The sequence below is a fragment of the Micropterus salmoides genome, unplaced genomic scaffold, assembly GCF_014851395.1.
Source record: "Micropterus salmoides isolate LMB-PRFRI ecotype aquatic unplaced genomic scaffold, ASM1485139v1 Ms_hic_scaffold_22, whole genome shotgun sequence".
NCBI classification, from domain to species: domain Eukaryota; kingdom Metazoa; phylum Chordata; class Actinopteri; order Centrarchiformes; family Centrarchidae; genus Micropterus; species Micropterus salmoides.
The window spans coordinates 21004308-21026178 of record NW_024041373.1 but is presented as its reverse complement, the minus strand read 5'-3'; the positions used below and the strand labels follow the sequence as shown (position 1 = coordinate 21026178).

The window sequence follows — 21871 nt, the reverse complement described above, 5'->3', positions numbered from 1 at the left end:
GGGGTCGGTCTTAGGACCCATTTTGTTTTCCTTGTATCTGCTTCCCCTTGGACATATTATCCATAAACATGGTATTTCTTTTCATATTTATGCTGATGACACACAAATGTACTTGCCCGTCAGATCCACAGACCCCGGAATGCTGAGTTCACTTAACAACTGCCTTTGTGAAGTTAATAAATGGATGTCAAATAATTTCCTCCAGCTGAACCCAGACAAAACAGAAATCCTGGGGTGAGTTCAGCATAGACAAAATGTAGCAAAACGTTTTTTTCAACGGAAACGGTGGTCCCCTGAACATCCTGTTGTGTATGCAAGCGCACTGCATTTTCCTGGCTTTTTAACGCCGTTGTGTTTACAAACTTGTTGCAGTTGATTTGGTAACACATGAGACACGTCCACCAAACGGGAGTAAACATACCCCGAAGCCCGTTGCAGAACGTTGCGCAACATTTCAAGGAAACATGCCGTTCAATCTATTAACGTTGCAAAACTTTTAAGGACACCAAGACCATTTTACACTCCTTCATCTCATCACGCCTGGATTATTGCAACAGCCTTTTCACTTGTTTAACCCAAAAATCTACTGACTACCGACTCCAGACTGTCCAGAACTCAGCTGCCAGGCTTTTAACCAGAACAAAGAAATATGACCACATTACCCCTGTTTTAGCTTCATTACACTGGCTCCCAGTATGTTTTAGAATTGACTTTAAAATTTTATTGATCACTTTTAAAGCTCTTCATGGACTCTCGCCTTTCTGACCTTTTAGTCCCATATACACCAGCACATACCTTGAGATCATCAGGCAGAGGGCTGCTGTCTGTTCCAGAGTTTCGACAGAAAACTAAAGGGGACAGAGCGTTTGCTGTCAGGGGACAGAGCGTTTGCTGTCAGGGGACAGAGCGTTTGCTGTCAGGGCCCCGAGGCTCTGGAACAGCCTGCCTGAGGAAATCAGGTCGGCTGAGTCAGTGAACTCTTTTAAGTCCCTTCTTAAAACATACTTTTATAGGACTTTATTTTATCCCTTTTATTTTAGTCTATTTTACTTATTTTATATTTATCTTAAATGTGTATCACTGTTTTCTTGCTTTTATCTTGTATTGTTTTTGTATTATTGTCTTTTGGGTATTATTGTCTTTACACTTGTTAAAGCACTTTGTAACTTGTTTTTATTATTATTACTTTATTTCGGTTTCTTCTCATTCTTTTTTTATGGTGGTCATGGAAAAAAGAGAAGTCAAAAAGTCTCAGCACAAAAATATGCCTATAAAGCATGTATTCTTGTATCGTTCCCTTCATTTTTCAGTGCTGGGAGGATTCAGTGAACCACTTGCCAATTAACGAACCAAATTCTTCAGGGACATACTCCTGACGTTCCATGTGCAAAAACACTTTGAGTAAATTGCTAATCCTACTTTTTTTTTTCCTGGGGCTGTTCCTTCACACTCCAATCAACATTTGTTTTATGACTATCTGTGATCACATTCAGCAGACTCATCTTCCAGGAAATAAGATGCAATGAAAATAGATATGAAGGCACATGAAGCAGTTAGAGAAATGGCAAGATACAAGGCCCAGACGCAGATGTTACATTACAAACGTTTGCGATAACTGCTGCATTAATACGTGTTTATGTTCATGTCTAACGCTGCAGTGACTCTAGAGGAAGCTGCTGAATGTATAAGGCCATATAAGTTGTGAAGAAATTTCTCTTTGAGTCAAACTCTGTATCTCAAGGGCTACATATATTGATACTTTGTAGAACTTTTGACTCTGCAAGCTGAGAGGATGTTTGCACTCTCCCCAAAGAATATGAACACACTTCTTTCTACACCTTCGTCACCTTCTACAGAAATATGGACAGGCAAACTTACAGTCTGTATTGCTTGGGAAAGATTAACTTACTGTATATTGTTACTTACTGCTGCTTACTGTGCAGCTTTGAAAGAGTGGATGTGTCTTGTTCAGTATGTTCATACAAAGTATATAGACGACTTTCTACTGGACTGAAGGGTCCAGTAGAAATATTTGAGCTGTATTTGGATGGAAGTCCTGTTGTTTCTTTTAGGAGAAATATGAATTGCAAAACAGAAATATGAATTTAAAGGTTCCACTGAGTACTGAACAGGCCTGCAGGATCTTGTGCCAAATGCACATGTAACTGTTGATCTATACTCCTTTCATTTTGACCATCAAAGACGCCATCAAACCACAGTTTGAAGTTTCACAAAAAGAGACTTCACAAAGGTTGAAGCATTCGAATGGCAGATGGAAGACAGTAACACGAGTATTGAGATCTAAGAGGGAAGCCAAGCTAAACCCTACCGCCTCCATCAAAATTAGTTCTGAAATTAGTTTTTTTTAATGAAAACTTATACATATTTGGAAAGTAAAAAAGATGTACTGCACATCTTAGAAATCTTTGGGTAACTTTTAAAAGCCTTATTTTTCCTTCTTACTTTACTTTGGGTAAAGCCTGGGTAAAAGAGAATATCAATAAGATTTCCTGTTTTGTGAAAAGTAAACAACCTTCAAATTATAGCAAGCATTTAATTAACGAGACGATCAAACAATTAAAAGCTCGTTAATTACAGACCTCACAACCATCTCTGCCAACATGAATATTGAGGTCCTAATTAATATTTGTGGGGCTGTTTTGTTCTTGGAAGACATTGGCGTTAATTAGGCAAAAAGAAGTCAAATTAACATTTCAGTAATGAAGAAACATACCTTCATGTTCTTATTTCTCTCTGTCTGAACATGCTCTGATACAAATTTGGCTTCTCAAAGCTTTCTGAAGCATGTTGATGTTGAGTTTTATCAAACAGAAGCAATGAACTTTTCTGTCATGGATTTCTCATCCCGATGCACAACTGCTCACAGTGTTGTCTTTTTGAAAAGGGAAACTGTCACAAAAAAAGTTTTGAATCTTTGCTTTGCTACCAATGGATGCAAGAGGTCAGACATTATACCTTTTAGTCTTGTGGATCCTTGCAGAAGAAGAAGTGAGCAAAAAAGCAAAAGTTCTACACTTCCTCTGAGAAAGTTAGATGAGGGGATCAATACCACCCTCACATCTGTGAGACGGAGAGGCCTTTTATCCGAGTGTGTATGTGTGTGAGTAAAAATCAAATCACTCAGATTCAGCTCTGAGTAAGCCTATCCCTGGCTCAGATTCCCCTGTGCTGGACCCTGACTCTGCTGATTGTACACCATGAGAAGAACGTCAGTAATAAATATAAATAACAATAATCCATTTTCTAATTCTATCTATGGATGATTGCCTACCCAGCCTTGCACAGGCCCCTGTCACTGTTTCTGGTTCCATTGTCCTTCTCCTACAGCTTGGGAGGGGGCCGCTCGTTTCCCCGCTCAATATTTTTGGCCTGAAATGGACCGGCCATTCGGGATTGTTCCCGAAATTCCCGATCAAGCTCAATCCGCCCCTGACTGAGAGCCTGGAAATATTCCTGAACATAACCTCTGTAAAATGGCTAATTGTAAGATATTAAGTGTTAAATAGTGAACTTTAGAGAAGCTGATGGGCAGACTTTTTTAACCTTTGGACAGAGCCAGGCTGTCTGTTTCCCCCCGTTTCCAGTCTTTATGCTAAGACAAGCTAAGCTAAGCTAGCTGTAGCTTCATATTAAACACAGACATGAGAGTGTTATCGATCTTCTCATTAGCATATGCTATTCTTTTAACTTTGAAATCATCATCTCCTGTATAGTCTTCACCTCGGTCATCAGTCACCCTTCTCCTTTACATTTGACTCACACAAACACAAGCACACAAAGACACACACACAGAGTTACACACACCACCAGCACTTAACCAGCCTCCAGCCCGGCCCACCAGCTTTTGCAACAAGGTTCTCCTTTTAACTGTCCCTTTCAGCGTGGGACAATTGGACACCTCCCATAGCCCCCCTTTCAGGCTGCTGCTCCAGCCTCGCTCCCCCTCTCCTCCCATACTGCTCCCTGTGTCACTTTGTGTCCGCTTCGCCCCCTCTCAATGGGTTCACATGACCAGAAAATGAAGCAGGGGTCTCTGCAAGCGGAGAATGAAAGCGAGTATGTTTGTGTGTGTTTGAGAGAAAGAGGGAGAGACGCAGCGAGATTAACATGTAGGATTTAAGTTGGTGTGATGGGGTGAGGTTGTGTGAATGGAATACATGTAGAGAGGAAAGTACGGATCAGGCCTGGCTTGTGCATGTGTGTGTGTGTGTGTGTGTGTGTGTGTGTGTGTGTGTGTGGATCCATCTCAATCCTCAATCTTATTGTAACAAGATCATCAGACACTTAGGGTTGTAAGCATTCACAAATACAGTACTCTCCTGCAAGCACATGAGCGTGGGACTGCAGGCACACATAGGAAAACACACACACACACACAAACACACACACACACACACACACATGCACACTCCATTAGAGGAGTATTGCAGGCTGCAGGGTGTAAGGACCAGTTACTGTTAGAGAGATTATCACATCATTAACTGCTAATGAAAAACCAATTCAAACAGCTCTCCTCCTGTACTGTGCTCACTCTCTCTCTCACTCAGTCTGAGATTGTCAATGAAACACGAACCATACAATGCTTCTTGGTTATTTTAGTCGAAGCTCTGCACTGTTTTTATGAAGAGAGAAGGGAGTTAAGTAAATGGATATTTTTCTTCATTTGAGAACAGTTTCTATCCAAATGTAACACTTTTCAGTGACTTTTCAGAAAATGTGCAGGAGAAAATGGATTTTCATCCACTACTGTTTTGCAATTGCGTTATTAACCACTGTCTCCTCAGCTTTACACACAGATCTGATGTTTTTGCCTGGCACAATTTTTTGCCTTGTCCATGGAGAGGAAGCATCAGTGTTTAAGTCACATGCTTCACTTACATGATGATTCAAGTCTGTTCAAGTCAGTTTTTTATGCACATCATGAAAACAGTTGAATTGAACATTTCTGTGTCACAAAATTTCTGTGTGAAGTCATCTTTCAACCTTTCAAAGTAAAGAAAATACTATATGATAACACTGTATCTTTACAAGTACATTAGTCTTGCCAACTGCAACTTAAATTTTCAACATCACTCTTTTTTGGCAGCAAGAAGATGAATCAAATGTTGCAGTAAAGTTATAATATCAAAAACCCTACTTAATACCATCTTACACAGCGCTGATGATGAAGAAATAACACAGCTGGTGCTCACGTCAACTACAAATGAACTGAAACACAGACACCTCTGTCTGGATGGGACAGTGCGGCTGATGGGCCTAGAATTAAAGCTTAGGTCAGGGATGGATATGTCACCAATATGGCGGCTCCAGACGGAGTTATAATTAATGAATGGCCCAAGCAATAATCACAATCACCATAGAACCTAATTATGTCCTTCCTGGCATACACACAGATGTACACTATTATTGTTGCTGTCATTTGTTCTGAGTCTGTTGCTGCCCTTACTTCACTCTTACCACCATTAATTTGTTTTTATTTCTGAGGTTGTGCACAACTGTGTGGGTAATTTATAATGTGCATGTGAATTAAAAGCAAGTTGGCACTCTATATGTGTATTGTATCTGTTTTTCGGTGGTTGACCTTGTGTTTCAACAGTTTAAAGGGTCACCATTCCTCTGACTGGAGGCTTATTAAAGAATCGCCAGTAGCAGTAGTTAATGTTAACTCAGACTGTTCATGGCCGTTGCTTGTCAAAGCTGAAACCAGACCTTCTTTTCTGGGGCTGGAAGGATGAATCGTCCATGAAATGAATCGTCTGCATATTTTAATGCTCTGAGAGAAAGTTTATAGCACGAAAGAGAAAGAGACAGAGACCGAGAGAATGAAGAAACATCTTCATCAAACACATCATCTGTCCTGTGACTCTTTGCCCGGTGACATCACTTTGCTCCTGTGTGTAGCAGCTTTATATTTATGTGTCTGCTCATGTACACTTTTCTGTACGTGTTTGAAGGCACATGTAGCATCTGTATGTGTGTTTTGACTGCATACAGCAATAATAAAAATCACACCAGCACAGGCCACATTTTTCAAGTTTGTTTGACGCATTTAAAATGCTAATAACCAGTTTATTATGTGCTACATCAAATGCAAATGCTCTGTTTTACTGCCGTGAAGTTGGGCCGACGTTAGCATTTGCATATCTTATGTCTGTCTCCTTAGCATGCACGGAGGAACTGGATAGCGGGCAGACTCCCAATAAATAACATTAACAGGCGCATTAGATAAACAAGCTCCAATGATGCTGCTATTAGGGAATGCAGAGCCATATCCCGCTTAAATGTAGGTGTTTGACACAGCAGCATATGGTGTGCAAATTCCCCCAAATCAACCTAACGCCAGCATTATCTGGAAATGTCAGGGAGAGCAGACGGATTGAAAAAACATCACTTTAACGGCAGACACTTTACGATGTTGAGAAAATGTTGCTGAGGAATTTGCCTCTTTAAGACCAACTGGCGGCTGCTGCTCTTTGTGTGTGTGTGTGTGTGTCTGTGTGTGTGTGTGAACAAGAGAGACAGCAGTTAAGACTATAGTTCCGACTCAAATTGTAAATGAGAAACTTTGCCTGGTTTAATGTTTGGCTCACTTTAAGTCTTAATCACCTTCAGGCTCCAATCAGAAACCCACTAAGACGTGAAGTAAACATTCCATAAAGAAAGTCATATACGCTCGTTAAAGCATCTATGACCATAACAGCAGCAATTCATTATGAATATGAGATGGGACACGATGACACTTTAAGGCGGTCGGTTTTGTCACTTTTTATTTTTTTATAGTGACTGTGATGTGGCATGCTGACAGGTGTTTTCTGATGTGTCATAGACACTGAGAAAGGGTGGCTTTGTATCACTACTGTCTACAACATGCTCGAAGCATTAGAGAAGACTACACTAGACAATATAGGGTTATTTTGGCATTAAAGTCCATCACAGCAGCAATATAATAGTTCTATATTATAAAATAAAAAATGTTCCTAGATTCAGAAGATGGTCCGTATAACTAGGATTGCAACTTGCGTCTTAAACTTAAACTTAAACTTAAAAATATCACATTTGCCTTTTGGGGTTATATCGTGGATGTTAGGCCCAAAATCAGCTCAATAAATACCTTTGTCTTGTGAACCTGCCAAAGGTTTAGCATACACTGATAATACAGGCTGATAACAAACATCTGAAACCCTCAGATTTGATCAGGTAAACTAAGCGAGAATGTTTTATTGATTACTTTTATTGAAAGCAGGGGTGGGAAGATCAATAGTCAATTAAGTTTTGTTTTGAGTATCAGTACTATGGTCAGTACCAAAAAAAGACCAGTCTCACGTTAGACCACAAACCTTTCTTAGTGCATGCACTCTTTGTGCTGCTGTTATGTGCATGCACACAGCCATCACCATGTGTATTTATTCAGAGAAGACATACAGTAATTTTTTGTTATTTACCCTTTGTAAATGGTCTTCTATACTAATAATTATCTCTATCAGTTTTGATCTTGGGGATTACCTGCTGGATCCAAAGTTTGTGGTATCATCACTCACCATGCAACACTGAGTTTTTGTTTGTTTTTGACAATATGCGTAACATACTGTGTGCTCCTGTTCGCAATCCTCAAGTCAGCTTTGAACCAAACTCCCAGGAGCGAGAGAGTGTTTGGTTCAGTGAAAGTGTGTTTTGTTTCAATAGAAAGTATACAGTGCCAACATTCAACAATATTAATAGGTGTTATCGAACTGTAGCTGAATTCTTGCTGTTGAATTGAAAAGAAGCCCACACAATGAAGTGTGTGTGCGTTTAGTAAATAGCAGAAAATTGGCTCGGAATGAGCTGATGGCCTGATGAATAGTTTATTTGACAAGAATAAGAGAGAGAGAGAATGTGGCCAATAGATCACTGTTTGCAGCATTTCTTTGGCTTTGGCCCTTCAATCAAAGCATGAAACATCAACAACTTAAGCCCAGCTTTTGACAGTCGGATGGAGACATCAATCTTATTTCCTCTCTTTTAACGTGTAGTGCTATTGTGTAAATATGTAATTATAACTGTGTTAGCATAGTCTCTCTTTAACCCAACATTCTCCTCTGTCTTCTCTTCAGACCTCCTCTCTTTTTTGTTAAAAGGCCACTTGTGACGAGATGCCAGCATTCACTTGTTCCTCCATTTGTGCTCACTGTAAACCCGGGCACTCCGGATGAGTGTCAGCTACATACCACAAACAAATGCTAAAGTGTAGATGCTAATGCGCTCTTTTTGTGATTCTCTCCTTCCTCCTTCTAGCCTGCCCGATAATCTCTCCTCCTCTCTCTCCCTGCTCCTAATCCGCTCCACAGCCGTGAAAACTTTCCATGAGAGAGAGATGACCCGTTGTAATGGGCGGAGGCAACCACCCACTCTCACAGCCGCGGAGGGTCCAACCAACAAACACACACACGCACACAAACACACACACACACACACACACACACACACTAGACCTTAAACCCGTTTGGCTTAGTCTAGATTGCCAAAATAAGACGTACTGAGCTGGGAACACGCTATGATTTAAACCCCATTATAAACCTTAACAACTGACTTTTTAAAGGATGTGGAGAATCTGCCCTGCTATGTGACATGGACATGGACAGTCAAAACACTTGTCTGGTGCTGAAACGATTAGCTGATTAAATGATTAGTCAATTGACATAAAATTAATCACAAAGAATGTTGAATTATATCGAAAGAAATGGCAAACGAGTTTCAGTTTGTAAACTTGCTGCTTTTATCTGTTTATTTACCCTTGTATATTGAAGGTCGTTTGATTTTGGACAGTTGGTCAAAGAAAACAAGCGATTTGAAGCAGCTTTTCAGTATTGAAAGCAGACATTTTAAAGATGGAAAATCATTCAGTCATTAATTGGTTAAAGCCATTGTTGCAACTCTAGGTGTAATGGTTTTTGTATAAAATATTTTTATTTCTTTCTTTATTATTATTATTATTATTTTTATTTTTTACAATTTTTGAGCTAATTAACTACACAAATATAAATGTCTGGAAATGGATAGAGTCTGTTGAAAGACACAGCTACCATTAAATATTTTCATGAAACTTCTCAGGTTTTTTGCACTACAACTAATTGAAGTTACACAAAGTAAACAAAGACCAGATCTACTCAGCAGATCTCTAAAATAACAATATTTTGTCATTCAGAAATAGGTGACTTTTACGTGTCCTTACAGCTTCATTCAGACATGTGATATTTGATACCTGGTGCACGAGAGAGAGAGAAAGTTTAAAATGTAATGGACAGCAAAAAAGAAATTCTGTTCTCTCGCAGGCTGTGTCACTGATGGATTTTTAAACCTTTTTTGCTATTGAAGGCTTAATTAATGACAACTGTGAGTGCGAGTGATGCTCATCCTCACTTCTAGCAGTGAACCCACTACATTTTTTGCATCACTTAAGTTATTACATAGCAAATTCTACTGTTTGTTAACCTTGTGCTGCTGCAGCCTTTATGTCAATCTGACAGCATTCAATTATTGGGACTTGTGCCATGCTGAAAGTGATACAGAAATGTTACTATGTCTGACCTTGTAAAATTGCAGTCGCAACTTTTACGTAAAAGTGACCAGGTTGCTTATTCAGACACAAGACTGACATGTCATCATATTGACGAAACAAGTTGCATGTCTGAGGGGGGGATAGACTGTACAAAAATCTGTGTATTAAATTTATGTTGGTGTTTAACTGCGTGTAAATAAAACTTTTTATATATAAGAGAGAAATAATGTTTTCTCATTAATAACTTATATAGGCACATTTTTTAATGGCGTGGTCCTTTATGACCAAGTTTAGATGATAAAAGCCCCCCCACAACATTTTGTTTTTGTTGGACAAATATGCTAGGGACCATCTTCCCTGGGATGCCCTGACACACACACACACACACACACACACACACACACACACACACACACACATAAAATACCCCTGCTAGTTAGTGAAAAGCCAGGCTAGCCACCGTAGCATTTCCTCTAGACCAGCTTCTCTGGTCCTGCTTCAACAGATGGCCTGACATGTCCCTGGACAGGCCTGTTAAGGTGGAGGGAGGGGGGTGGGGGGAGTTGAAGGGGGACGGAGGGAGGTAATGGGGGGTTGGCACCCTCTTAGGAGGACTGAGGGGGGTGTGGGGTGGGTTCGGGAGGAGACATATGTCCACAGCCCTGGCCCCTGCTGACGGACTGTCTCTGCTGGCTGCCTGGTGCCTGGCTCACTATCCCACTCACGCGCGCGCACACACACACAACATTTTCTTGTCACTTAGGAGGACATTGCATTGACTTACAATCATCCCGTGAAAACTAATTGCCATCTTAAAACTATAACCAAAAGCCAAAACTCAACCCTTGTGGACCAGGTTTTTGTCCCCAAATGGGTGGTGAGTCCTCATAATGTGACTGTGTGAACAGATTGTTGTCCCTGCAATGTTAGTAATATAACTACAGACACACACAAACTTACTCCACTAAGCCTGGCAGCCCGCTGCAGCTCCTCTCCCTCTCCATCTGCACCTAAAAGACCCATGCGACCTGACAATGAGGTGACCATGTCACTGCCTGAGCCGAAGCAGAGGGATGGAGAGAGGGAGAGAGAGAGAGAGATGCAAGACGAGAGAGGAGAGGGAGGGGATGAGGGAGGGACACATTAACAAGCTATAATCTCAACTGCCTTATCCATAATGCATTGTGTGGGCCAATTTACATGGTGCTGGTCCCTCTGGGAGAAAGGAGATCATCCATCACATTAGTTTATTAGCTCCCTCACACTCTCTCACAGATGCACACACACACACACACACACACACACTCATCATTATTTGCTTCTGCCCATCCTTCTCTCTCTCTCTCCCTCTGTTCTGTGGGCCTGTTTTGTCATGGTTGTTGTTTCAAACTGCTGCTGTCTCTATAAAACAACTCCAAGCCGGGTCGTGTTGTGCAGACTGTGACAAGGATGAAGGGATTTTATTTTTTATTTTTATTTTTTAGAAAATTCAACTGTAGTTTATTTCTTAAATGCAACAGCCTCTGGTGTCAGTAAGCCGAGGAAGAGTTTGAGGATTTAGTACATGTCAGAAATCTGACGCTGAGAATTGTTTTTTGAAGCTAAACTTTCTTTATGTTTAAATATACACAAATCTCACTGCTACAAATCATTAATCCCTGACAGTTTTTCTTCAAATTAACATAAATTAGTCACTTTTTAGAGGAGATTTAAGACAAAGTCTTCAAATACAAACATTCTGGGAAAGCAGCTTTTTGGTAAACTTTTCCCCAACTGGCTAAAAGGCCCGCTATGTATTATATTATCAACTAATATCAGGACTGAGCCCTCTGTTTGCAAAACAGGAAAATCATCATTTTATTCTGTCCAAATGTACCATGATGTTTGATGAAACATTCAAGATGTACTTATTGAACTGCAATGTCAAATAAATCTCTGTCCATGTTTTAAATGTTTTAAAGTAAAGCTTTTATTTTATTATTTAGTTTTATTAATGCAGATTTCAGTTACATTTAACTGAATTGCACTTCTTGAATTTCATTGAAAGAAATTATAATTAGAAATGATGGTTCAAAATCTGAATTTTTAGGCATCTTTTTGCACACTTGCAGTGTTTGAAACCACTTGTTTATTTTTCTTATAAGATACATTTCTATTATTAAAAATATAATTAAGTTTACTTAAAACCAAATTCAGTTTGTGTGTGTGTGTGTGTGTGTGTGTGTGTGTCTAATGGCTGGATCGACTGAAGTTGCATGTGTCAGTGAAATTAATTGTTGGCACCCTACCCGCGCGCGCGCGCGCACACACACACACACACACACACACACACACACACACACACACACACACACAACCGATCCATCAGATTCAGCCGTCCTCCTGTGAATAAAAAGAGCTGTAATTGCAATCATATATGTGGAGCCTCAGCACTGCGCGCCATACCGTACCATTAGTATCACAAATAAGTAATAATTTGCTAATGACAACATTATGTTGAGTCAGTTTAGGGGCAATTAAAGTGAGTGATATTTACATATGCCCAATGAATCACCGAGCGTGGCAGTTCGGGCGGCTCTAATGAATATTCATCCAGGCATTTCTCCCCTGCTCGCTGCAGTTTATAAACTGAATTATGTCTGATTTGCCCTTTTAAAAAATGAACATAGGCGCATCTCCCACAAGGAGGCGGCGAACAATAACGTCTGATTATAAAAATGTTTTACTGCTAAACTGCCGGTGAGGAGACGGCGGCAGCGTGGTTAAAGACTCACACTTGGAGGGGTGCGGAGGAGGAGGGAGAGCCCACCTAAAATCAATCCGATTTAGTCTCGGCCTGTCTGCCTTTTTAGACTGACATAAATATTTACAGTGTGCATTCAGATCGGTCTGTAGCCTACATCATGAGGATCAGACTGAACATGTAATTGATTTGTTTTACTGGCGGTAGTTTGTCTTCAGATTATCCCAAGTGGAGGCCACGGTTCACGCCGATGGGCTCGATTTCCATAAGGAGAGCGGCCCGGCTCTCTGCGAGCAGACCGGCTGCCTTCACCACCACAGCCGGGGATTTCTCCGGTAATTGCCCCCGGTATGTGTTTGGGTGGGTACTGACCTCTCAGGTGCAGGATCAACAGGCGACATCAGTTTGCATTCACGGAGCGCTTAACAAGATGGGCTGCACGTTTATCATGCAAATAAGCAGCTCTCTATAGCAGGTGTCAGCACACACCCGCAACATACACACACGCACATACAACGTGCACGTGCACTCATGTATGCTCGCATGCAGCGTCTTTAGGACTGCAATCGTTATTTAATTGACAAATGTAACCACAGACACGTGAGGGTTTAACCTGACAAATGCAGATGTACCGCACCGTGACCAGTTAAGTGTAATAGAAAAGGTGACTTTAGGTGGGTTTACCCCCAGCTATAGGCTATGCAAAGTCTTAAAACCTCATTTTGCAAACATTTAATCTATAATAAGCTGTAGTTTATTAGATATGCCTCTGTGTTATCATGTACACATATGGCCAGGAAAGGATATTTTTGCCATGATTCTTTTTTATCCAGATTTTATGTAACTGACTTTTGACTTTTTGAATTTGGACAAATCAAGTACAGGAACAAATATTCACAAGCCATGAGTGATAAGTAAATTATTTATTTCTTGTTTTTGTTGTAAACAAATACAAGCTGTCCGTTTCATTTTTATTTTTTAAACAAATAAATATTAGGTCATAGTTTTTCAACTCTCAACAATGTACCTCTACCCAAACAAATAACATTCCCCACAAGCTTTTAAAGTGCTGAGATGTGCCATGGCACATTTGTTAAATTTAAGGTTTAATGGATTCTTCAACAGTTGTAAATAACTTAAATAAAAACAGCCTTTTTTCCCTCATGATGTCAGTCAGCTCAGTCCTTCCTCAACACTTCGGTTTGCTTCTGGCTTCTTTGCTGTCTGACTTAAATGTATCTGCTGCCATCTTGTGGTTTAATTATTGAAGCAAACATGCCAGACACATATCTTTGGAATACCACTTCAATCACTGATGCAACCACTAATAACTCTATAATTTCTTGATCCCAGAGGGGGAAGTCTCTGCTAGCTTTTACATGGGGATCGGAGGTCATAGGTCAGGGTCAGCTGTAGAAATGTCAAAGCAGAACGGGGAGGAGTTCATGCTGCAACAAAAGTCCAAATTAGCTTGTCCTCCCTCTACTGTTGACATTTCAGCTTACAAGTAAAACCTTCTGTCTCTTAGCATAAGGAGAAATGTGAGGCATCAAACACAGTGTTAAAGTTAAATGAATCCCAACATGTTTAAAACCAAACTAAACTGTCATTCAAATTCTTGACTGTTAGAAGCAGTCTGGGATTGTTCCACTTCAGCTGGACAGGATTGGCAGGTTCCTCTGGCCCCTCAGAGGGTCTCTCATTAGTTGCCTTATTTTGTTCTAACATGCTGATAAACAGCTGTGCGAAGTTTTCAGCCACTTGGTAAAATGATGATGATTAAAGCTACTGGACAAGGAAATAAAATATTGTTTTGCGTGCGTGTGTGCCAAAATGTGCTTTTACTTAAAACAAATGGAAAATCTCCTGAACACATTCAGTTTTCTTGTTAGTTTCTATTCAAAGCTGGACCGTTTCCCTTAGTCGACTTTTAGAAAATTACTGCAGTTTTGCATAAAAAAAAAAATACCGGGATGTTTTGCAGTGGTTTGCTCTGCGGTTTCATTGTGTCAGTGCTTCTTTGTGTTCACTCTTAGAAAAGTTTCAGAAGTAACACTTAACTCAGTGGCTTTAATTACAGATTTGTTTTGTCTTCCTTACTTAAGAGCCTTTCTTTAAGTGTAACATAATCTGTAAAGTAACGACCACTTTATCTCCCAATTTAAGAGGATAAAAGGAATATTCTTAAACCAAAAATGTAAATGTGATGCGCAGGCCTGCAACAAAAAAAAGTATTACTAAAAAGTATTACATTTCATCCAAAATTTAGGATCCCTGTGGTGCAAAAGTGATTGTTTGTAGGTCATGAATACTGTATCATCTTCCTTCTGGTCCTCCCTCCTGTATCAAAGTAACTTGGTGTCAGTACACAAAGCTGACATATATGACAGATGTCTCTGGTAATTTTGGCAGGTGGAGGTCAGGGAAGGGCAGCACGCCATCATTGTCTATGTGAGTCTGGACTGTGTAGGCTTTGACCTCCGCTCCCCACTCCAGTGCGGAACTGTGGATGATTCCCAGTCTAGCCTGTTCGTGGTAGGCTGCTCCAAGCTCCCTGCCCAGGAAGATGTCTTGGATTTGGGGTGAGGACAAAGCAAAGGGATCTGTCTTCATGTCCAGAATCACGTCCACGTTTGTGTCTCTATCCCTGTTGCATCTATTTGTGTCAAAGTGAGCACCGTTATCTCTGTCTGGGTCAGCGTTTGAGTCTGTGTTCTTGGCCCTGTTTGCATTTGGATGGTGGTGATCTGAACTCTGCGACAGGTTTACCACTGTCAGCCTCTCCAGGTGCTGCACAGCGAAATGTCCCTCCAGGGAAGAAAAAGGTGTCCCTCTGATCCCTCCGGGGCCACAGTGGATCAGGGTGAGGTGCCTCACCTCTGAGTTGTTGAGCAGACGTGCCGTGTTTAATGGCGACGTGAACCAAACAGTTAAACGTCTCATCCGGAAAATGGGGGAGGAGTGCGACTGGGGGCGGTGCAGCGTGGAAAGCTGGATGTCCTTGCATTTGCAGTCTGCAAGTGAAGAGACGCTGCAGGGCTGCGGGTTTTGGCTGCAGGAGTAGTAGAAAAAGCTGTTATGGGTCACATAAGCCAGGCGCAGGTCAGAGGGCTGCAGAGCCACAGACACACACAGCAGCATAGAGAGGAGAGGGGCTGGAGGGCTGAAGGCAGGCATCACAGCTGGAGGACAGTCTCAGGTAGCATAGTGATTTGTGTTCATGCGTGGATCTGTGTAGGCGGGGTTTCTATAGAGAGCCTATAGAAAAGAAAAAAATATACATTAAATGAAAAAAGTAAAGCACACAAAAACACACACCCACTACTGCCATGATCAAAGAGATGCCGAATAAGTTTTTTTTAAATCACATTTTATGTTTGGCCTGTTTGCAAAAGCAGTACTCAGACCCTTTACCTCAGCACAAGTAGTAATGCCACAATGTAAAAAAATGTTTCAAGTATATAAAGCTAATTATGCAGAATCCAGGGTGTTAAATTTATATATATGGAACCTTAATCAGACTGTAGGCTATTGTCAAATGTTTTTAACAGGTATTTTGTTGAATCTGCCAAGGGCATGGCATTAAGGAAGTAAGTAAGGCAGATATGGAAGTGTGGTGGCAATTCTGTTCAAATGAACAACCAATGCCTTGTCTCTCTATAAGTTTATTCAGCATCTATAGAGTGACTCACAGCAGCTCGTATACATCAGACCGCATGAACTCTCGGAGTGAGTGAGAGATGTCTCCAGCAGTGTCTCTTTATCCTGTCTCAGTGTCATGTATTATCTTAACACATTTACACGGTATCACTGAGCTCTGAACAATGTGACATTCTGCCCTGTCATTCCACGAGTTTAACACCACACAGCACTTTGAGTCACTCTGAATCCAGAAGGTCACATAGATCAGTAGATTATTAAAAATTGTCAATACATCTAAATTTGCTAATTCATTTCCACCCTTTTTGTGCACAAAACATGATTATTTAGATTTCTATAACCAATATAACCAAACATTCTATGTGATCAAACAAAATAATTGAAGGCAGTTTTTATTATCAGTCAATCAGTGGAATTTTTCAGGAAGCAAGGAAGTAAGGAGGGAAATAAGGAAGTAACCATAAGGAAGTAAGTAGGAAGATAAGGGAGGATGGTAGGAAGAAATTAAGGAGGTAAGGAAGTAAGGATGAAAGGAAATAAATAAGGAAGGAAGGAAAGTAGTGTGTAAACAAGGAATGGTTTAAGGAAGAAATTAAGGAAAGATGTAAGGAAGGAAAGAAGTAACTAAGAAGGTGAGAAAATAAGGAGGTAAGAAAGAAGGAAGGACGCAAGTAAAGATCTGCCTCTGTCTGTGAAAAAAGGTGACTTTATTTACATGTTATATTTTAAGGACTTTAATCTGACAGCAGACATTGAAGTAAACGCCTCCACATAAGGGATTCAATTCACAGAACAACTGGCAGAGTAAACTGGTCCTGTGTGGTTTGTGATTTCCTGGTTGGTGGTGAGAGTACAGGCGTGGGAAATGTAAATATCTCTCAGTCCTCTGCCAGTTACACACTGATAGGGTGTGTGATCAGCACAAAGCAGCCTGGGCCTGTGTTAGATGTCTGTTAGGTTGGCTGCAGTACGTTGTGTTTGTGCTGTGCAATCTGTCTGTTTAGAGGCACTGTGTGACAAAAAGTTGTTTAACTTTAGAGCTGTGTGAGGACTGATGAATGAGGCAGTGTTGGTTGGGGCAGAAGACTACCAGTTTGAAAATGAAAAAAATCTGGAGGTGTGGCTTCAGAAAGAAGCACACCCGGATCCCAGGCTGAACTGTCGGTGGCTGAGTTGCATTGTGGGTAATGTAGGCAACCAGGTTGAGACAAGGAAGATGAATATGTGGAATAAAAGACGAAATCTCTTTCTTTTCCTTCTTTTAAAAAAAAATTATTAATTGTTAGTCAGTGCAGATGCTAAATCGGAGGAATACTCTTTTGATTTAATTAACATGAGAAGGATCATACAGAGATTAAGAATGACAGAAAAAATAAAATGGATAGGACACTCAGATGAATAACTGTATTGTTTCATTATTTGAGCCACAGCTGCAAAGAGGCTACAAAAATCCACTTCATATTTGGCTGGATTGATAAATGCTAAAATAAGATGTTAGTGTGGAGCATGTTTTGTAAAATGACTCTCTTTATTTTTTGCAGTTACAGCCCAGTTCCAATCCTGTTTGAGCACTGACAGACAGAGACTGCTGTTTACTGTTTTCAGTGGCTTTTTCTTGGCAGTTTCTTAACAATTTGACATTTGTCCATGGCAAGATCACAAAAGGCCTGGTTTTAAATCAGACAAATCTTCCGGCTCTATAAGGGACACTGACATGGAGCCTGTTGTACAGACAGACAGAATTTGTCATCATTAGTTCAGACTGCCTGTTGTGATGCAAAGCTCTCTGGTGCCTGACTGGAACTTAATCAGGCTCTCTGTGTGAAGGATAAATGTTTTCTTTTTTCTTGTCTCTGTGTTGATGTTTGAGCCTTTGTCACTCTTGGATACACTTAAACTGTAGCTGATACAATATACATCATCAGCATGATATGTTCAATGCCAGGGGAATAAAGTAACTAATTACATAAGTAGTGTAATGAAGTACAGTTTAGAGATACTGTCCTTGAAAATTTCCATTTTATGCTACTTTATGCACAAAGGCAAATATTGTACGCTTTACCAAAGATGCTCTATGACAACTTTGTATCACAAGTATGTCAAAATTTTGAATTGGATAGAGGACGGATTTAATTTATGGACTTCTACTTCTTAAGGTAAATAATCTATTTGAAAACATAGCTGAAAACAGTTTTTTTTCCTTATATAGTTCACAAAGTGACACTACAAACATATAATGATCTTACAGAATAAGATGCATTGCTGTAAACTACCCAATAGTATATAAAGCAGTTAAATTAGTAAAAAAAATATATTTGTGCAACCTTAAACATCTACAGCAGTAAAACGCAACGTACACATTAATACGGCAGCAATATTCAACCTAAAGCATCATATATAATAAATAACAAAACACTGCATTTTTCAGCAGAATGTGTACTTTTACTTTTTATAACATTTATATGCATTTTGCTGATAATACTCGCATACCTTTACTTAAGTATAAGCTTTTGAATGCAGGACTTTTACTTGTAGGGGAGTATTTTCCCAGTGTGGTGTTAATACTTTTACTAAAGTAAGGGAACCGAATGATTGTGTGATTGTCACTGTCATGAGTCATGTGTGGTGTATAACATATGTGCATTTGACCATTACAGTTTAAAATAACACTCTAGCAGCTGGATAGAGGATTAGTGACCTTTAAGGGGAGAGCAGAGGTCAGTGGTTACGTGGAGGCTCAGACCCTTATCTGGTGTCCAACAAGATGTCTACACTTATCATATAGAACTTTACTCTTATATGGATAAACTTTTATGATCAAGAACAGTGTCAAGCGGATTTCTTCTCAACACATCATCGCAGCATTATTGTTCGGACACCACACATGTAAATAAACTCAGCTCTTATTCAGTTCAGGTCAACTTTCACACAGGGGATTCTTGCTATTGGAGTAAAATGCTTTGAGGTTGCTTCCCTGTGTGTTTCTCATCAGTATTTTCTTACCAAGACGTGAAGTGAGGGGAAGTGAACATACTGACAGCTGGTTTATATCAGTACTTTGTCTCTCTCTCTCACACACACACACACACACACACACACACGTCTAGAAAATTATAACTGTGGTGATCGCTTTGAGATTCCAGGGAAAACATTGTTTTGAAATCTTGGCTTTTGCAAAGGTCTGGGTACATTTTCTGGTTTGGCAGTAATATCAGTCCAAGGAACTTTCTGCCTTATTTTGAAGCCAGGACAAAGTTGACCGCTACATTCTTCCTTTGGCCTTGTGTGACACAAGTGAGTTCAACATACTGTAGATCATCTACAGTATGTTTACCATCTAGTTTCCCCTCTTTTATTTTGCCTCTTATTCCACATTGTCTGACAGTATCATATGCATTCTGTTTCAGTTTGTTTCAGTTTTTCATTGAAGCGCTGTGATGTTTAAGATGCCATGAAGTTCATGGCTGCACCATTCCACAAAATGTAAACACTGTAGATGGCTTGTGCTTAAACTTCAGCCTGCAGTACAAACTTCAGGATCTCCACTAGAATTTAAAACACAGTCTTGTGGGTTTGGACATTGCTGGGCTGCAGTGCAGGAGTTTCCACTTATTTTATATATACCATCACATGTTTCTTTAATACGATGAACACTAGTTTATTGTGAGTCAGTGCCACATAGTACACCACCCTGCTGCCTAAAATACTATAGTGCACCAAATCCGCAGCTAAAAACAAAGCACTTTTTGGTATGGTTTTGGTAATGTTTGCTAAAATCAACTGTGCATACTTGTGATAAAAAATATAAAGCCTATATAATTGTGACTCACTTTTAAAGATGTATGTCTTCAGTAGGTATGAATAGGCATGGGCCAAGTGCCACAGACAGCCGTAAGTTACGCTGTGTTGTGTTGGTCTTTTCATGGGGTTTGTTGACATTAACTAGAATATAGACTATCGCCTGTCTCAACTGCCTTCAATAATATATTTTCTCAATACCTGCAGAGAAGTGGATTATGCTGCAGGAGAAGTTTGAGATGTTTCTGTAGACTCTTTTTTTAAACACAACTAACGTGTTTCTTTGCCATGGCTCCTGGTCCATCCTCTGCATAGCAGCAAGTCACAAACTTTATAAAGCTACTGTTCAGACAAAAAGACAGAAATTCTTTGATTCTCAAAAGATACATTTTTGGAGGAGTGTCTCCTTAATAACTGAAATTAAATATTGTCTAATGCAAGTAAATGTTTCTTTGGTTCCTCACTTTCCAACATATTGCTCTCAGTATTTTTGCAACAGCTAACCTACTAGTTAGGACACAACATTGAATTGGAGATGGCATGTGATAATGTGACATGTAGTTTTAGTTTTTAGTTGTAGAAATTATGATGGAAGCAAAGGCTGAGAGTCCACGTTGTGTTTTTATTCATGTTCATGCTCATGTTTGTTACTCTAACCATGACAACAAAGGTCATTTTAACCCAAACATAATCCTTGACTAAACTTTGTCGTTTTTGTGTCTGAACCTAACAAAGCCTTAAACATATTGTCACATCATAAAACAGATTCTGAGAGTCAGATGAGAAAAGATGTTGATCTCTGGTCTGTAAGGTAAGCTTCCCAGGAGGAGATTAGCTTAGCTTAGCACAAAAACCTGAAGCTGAGAGGAAACGGCTAGCCCTGCTCTGTCCAAAGGTAACAAATCACCCTACCAGCACCTCTGAAGCGCACTAATAACCTGTAATCCTTGGCCAAAAAATAGTCTGGCACACGATGCCATTAAAACCGTAACTTTGTTTTTTCCTGTTTCTAATCTTCATGCAAAGCTAAGCTAGCAGGCTGCTTCCTTTACAGAGAGACGTGAAAGTAGCATTGTTCTTCTCATCATCTCGGCAAGAAAGCAAATGAGCATTTATCACCAAATGTCCAACTTTTAAACCACCAAACAAATTACTTTTGTCATGGCCTTCCCATACTTCCAGTAGTTGCTGAGGTAAAACATGAAGAAAACTGTTCCCAGTAAAAACACACAAAAAAGAACAAAATTAGTCACAGAGGACAGGAAAATACATTTCTTCCTGGCTATAAAGACTTTCCGCCCACTATAAAAATGCCTGAGTGACCACATATCTGGCTTTAGCTTTGTGAATCACTGACTTGGACCTGAGGTGACTCAAACCTCAAATATCAGGCTGTCGAATCCTTTTTGTGTGTCAGGGGTGAAACTGACCCTTTTAAAACTCAATGAAAGTAGAACATTTACCCTATGTCTCATTTCTTCTCAGTAAAATCTGAAGTTCACATCCTACAGTGACAAAGGATCAGTGTCCACCCAGCATCTTAAACAGTTATAGTGTTTCTCCTTGACACATTTTACAGTTTCCCAACAGAGCAGAAGTGTGAGAACATTACTATTACATAACACAGACACAGGGATGCATAAGCTATGTAATGTAATATGAGGATATACAGCAGGCTTGGCTTTCCTTTTAGAAACTGCAGAACACAAACATACATTTTGTACTCTAAATGTTCATCAATGCAAGTACTCTGAAACACAGATAAGTTTTCCCAGATTTATGGGTGTAACTTACCTCAAGTTGCTGCTGAGGAGCTGGTATGTGAATGCGTCAGTTTGAGGCTGGGATTCTGGGGAAAAATCACACATCCAGCTGACGTCAAGATGGGGGAAGTATCCCACAGAGGAAGCTGCAACTCACATTAAGTGAAAACTGAATTCAGGTTCAGGTTTAACATGTTTGTTCTAATCAGAACAGACCCGAACCAAAGACGATCCCACAGATGGTCTATTTTTTAATAACCATACAGTGGCATGCAGTTTGTTAACAGAAATCCCATACAGATATGCTCATGCTCACAACACAGCACAAAGTACATTTTTGTTTAAAGA

At 40.0% G+C, this 21871-nt stretch overlaps 1 protein-coding gene across 1 annotated transcript; it reads right to left on the bottom strand.

Annotated features, from left to right (window-relative positions):
• Positions 1–13210: 13210 nt before the first annotated feature.
• On the bottom strand, positions 13211–21677 carry si:ch73-52p7.1 (uncharacterized protein LOC100321084 homolog). The gene is made up of 2 exons (XM_038736897.1): positions 21555–21677; positions 13211–15560 (listed from the first exon to the last, which is right to left on the bottom strand). The coding sequence occupies exon 2, from the start codon at positions 15477–15479 to the stop codon at positions 14664–14666; it is 816 nt and encodes a 271-aa protein (XP_038592825.1). The 5' UTR covers positions 15480–15560; positions 21555–21677; the 3' UTR covers positions 13211–14663.
• Positions 21678–21871: the final 194 nt, after the last annotated feature.

What these genes read in the sequence shown, in the direction of transcription:
- si:ch73-52p7.1 (XM_038736897.1), bottom strand. Translation starts at nt 15,479, where the DNA reads ATGCCTGCCTTCAGCCCTCCAGCCCCTCTCCTCTCTATGCTGCTGTGT.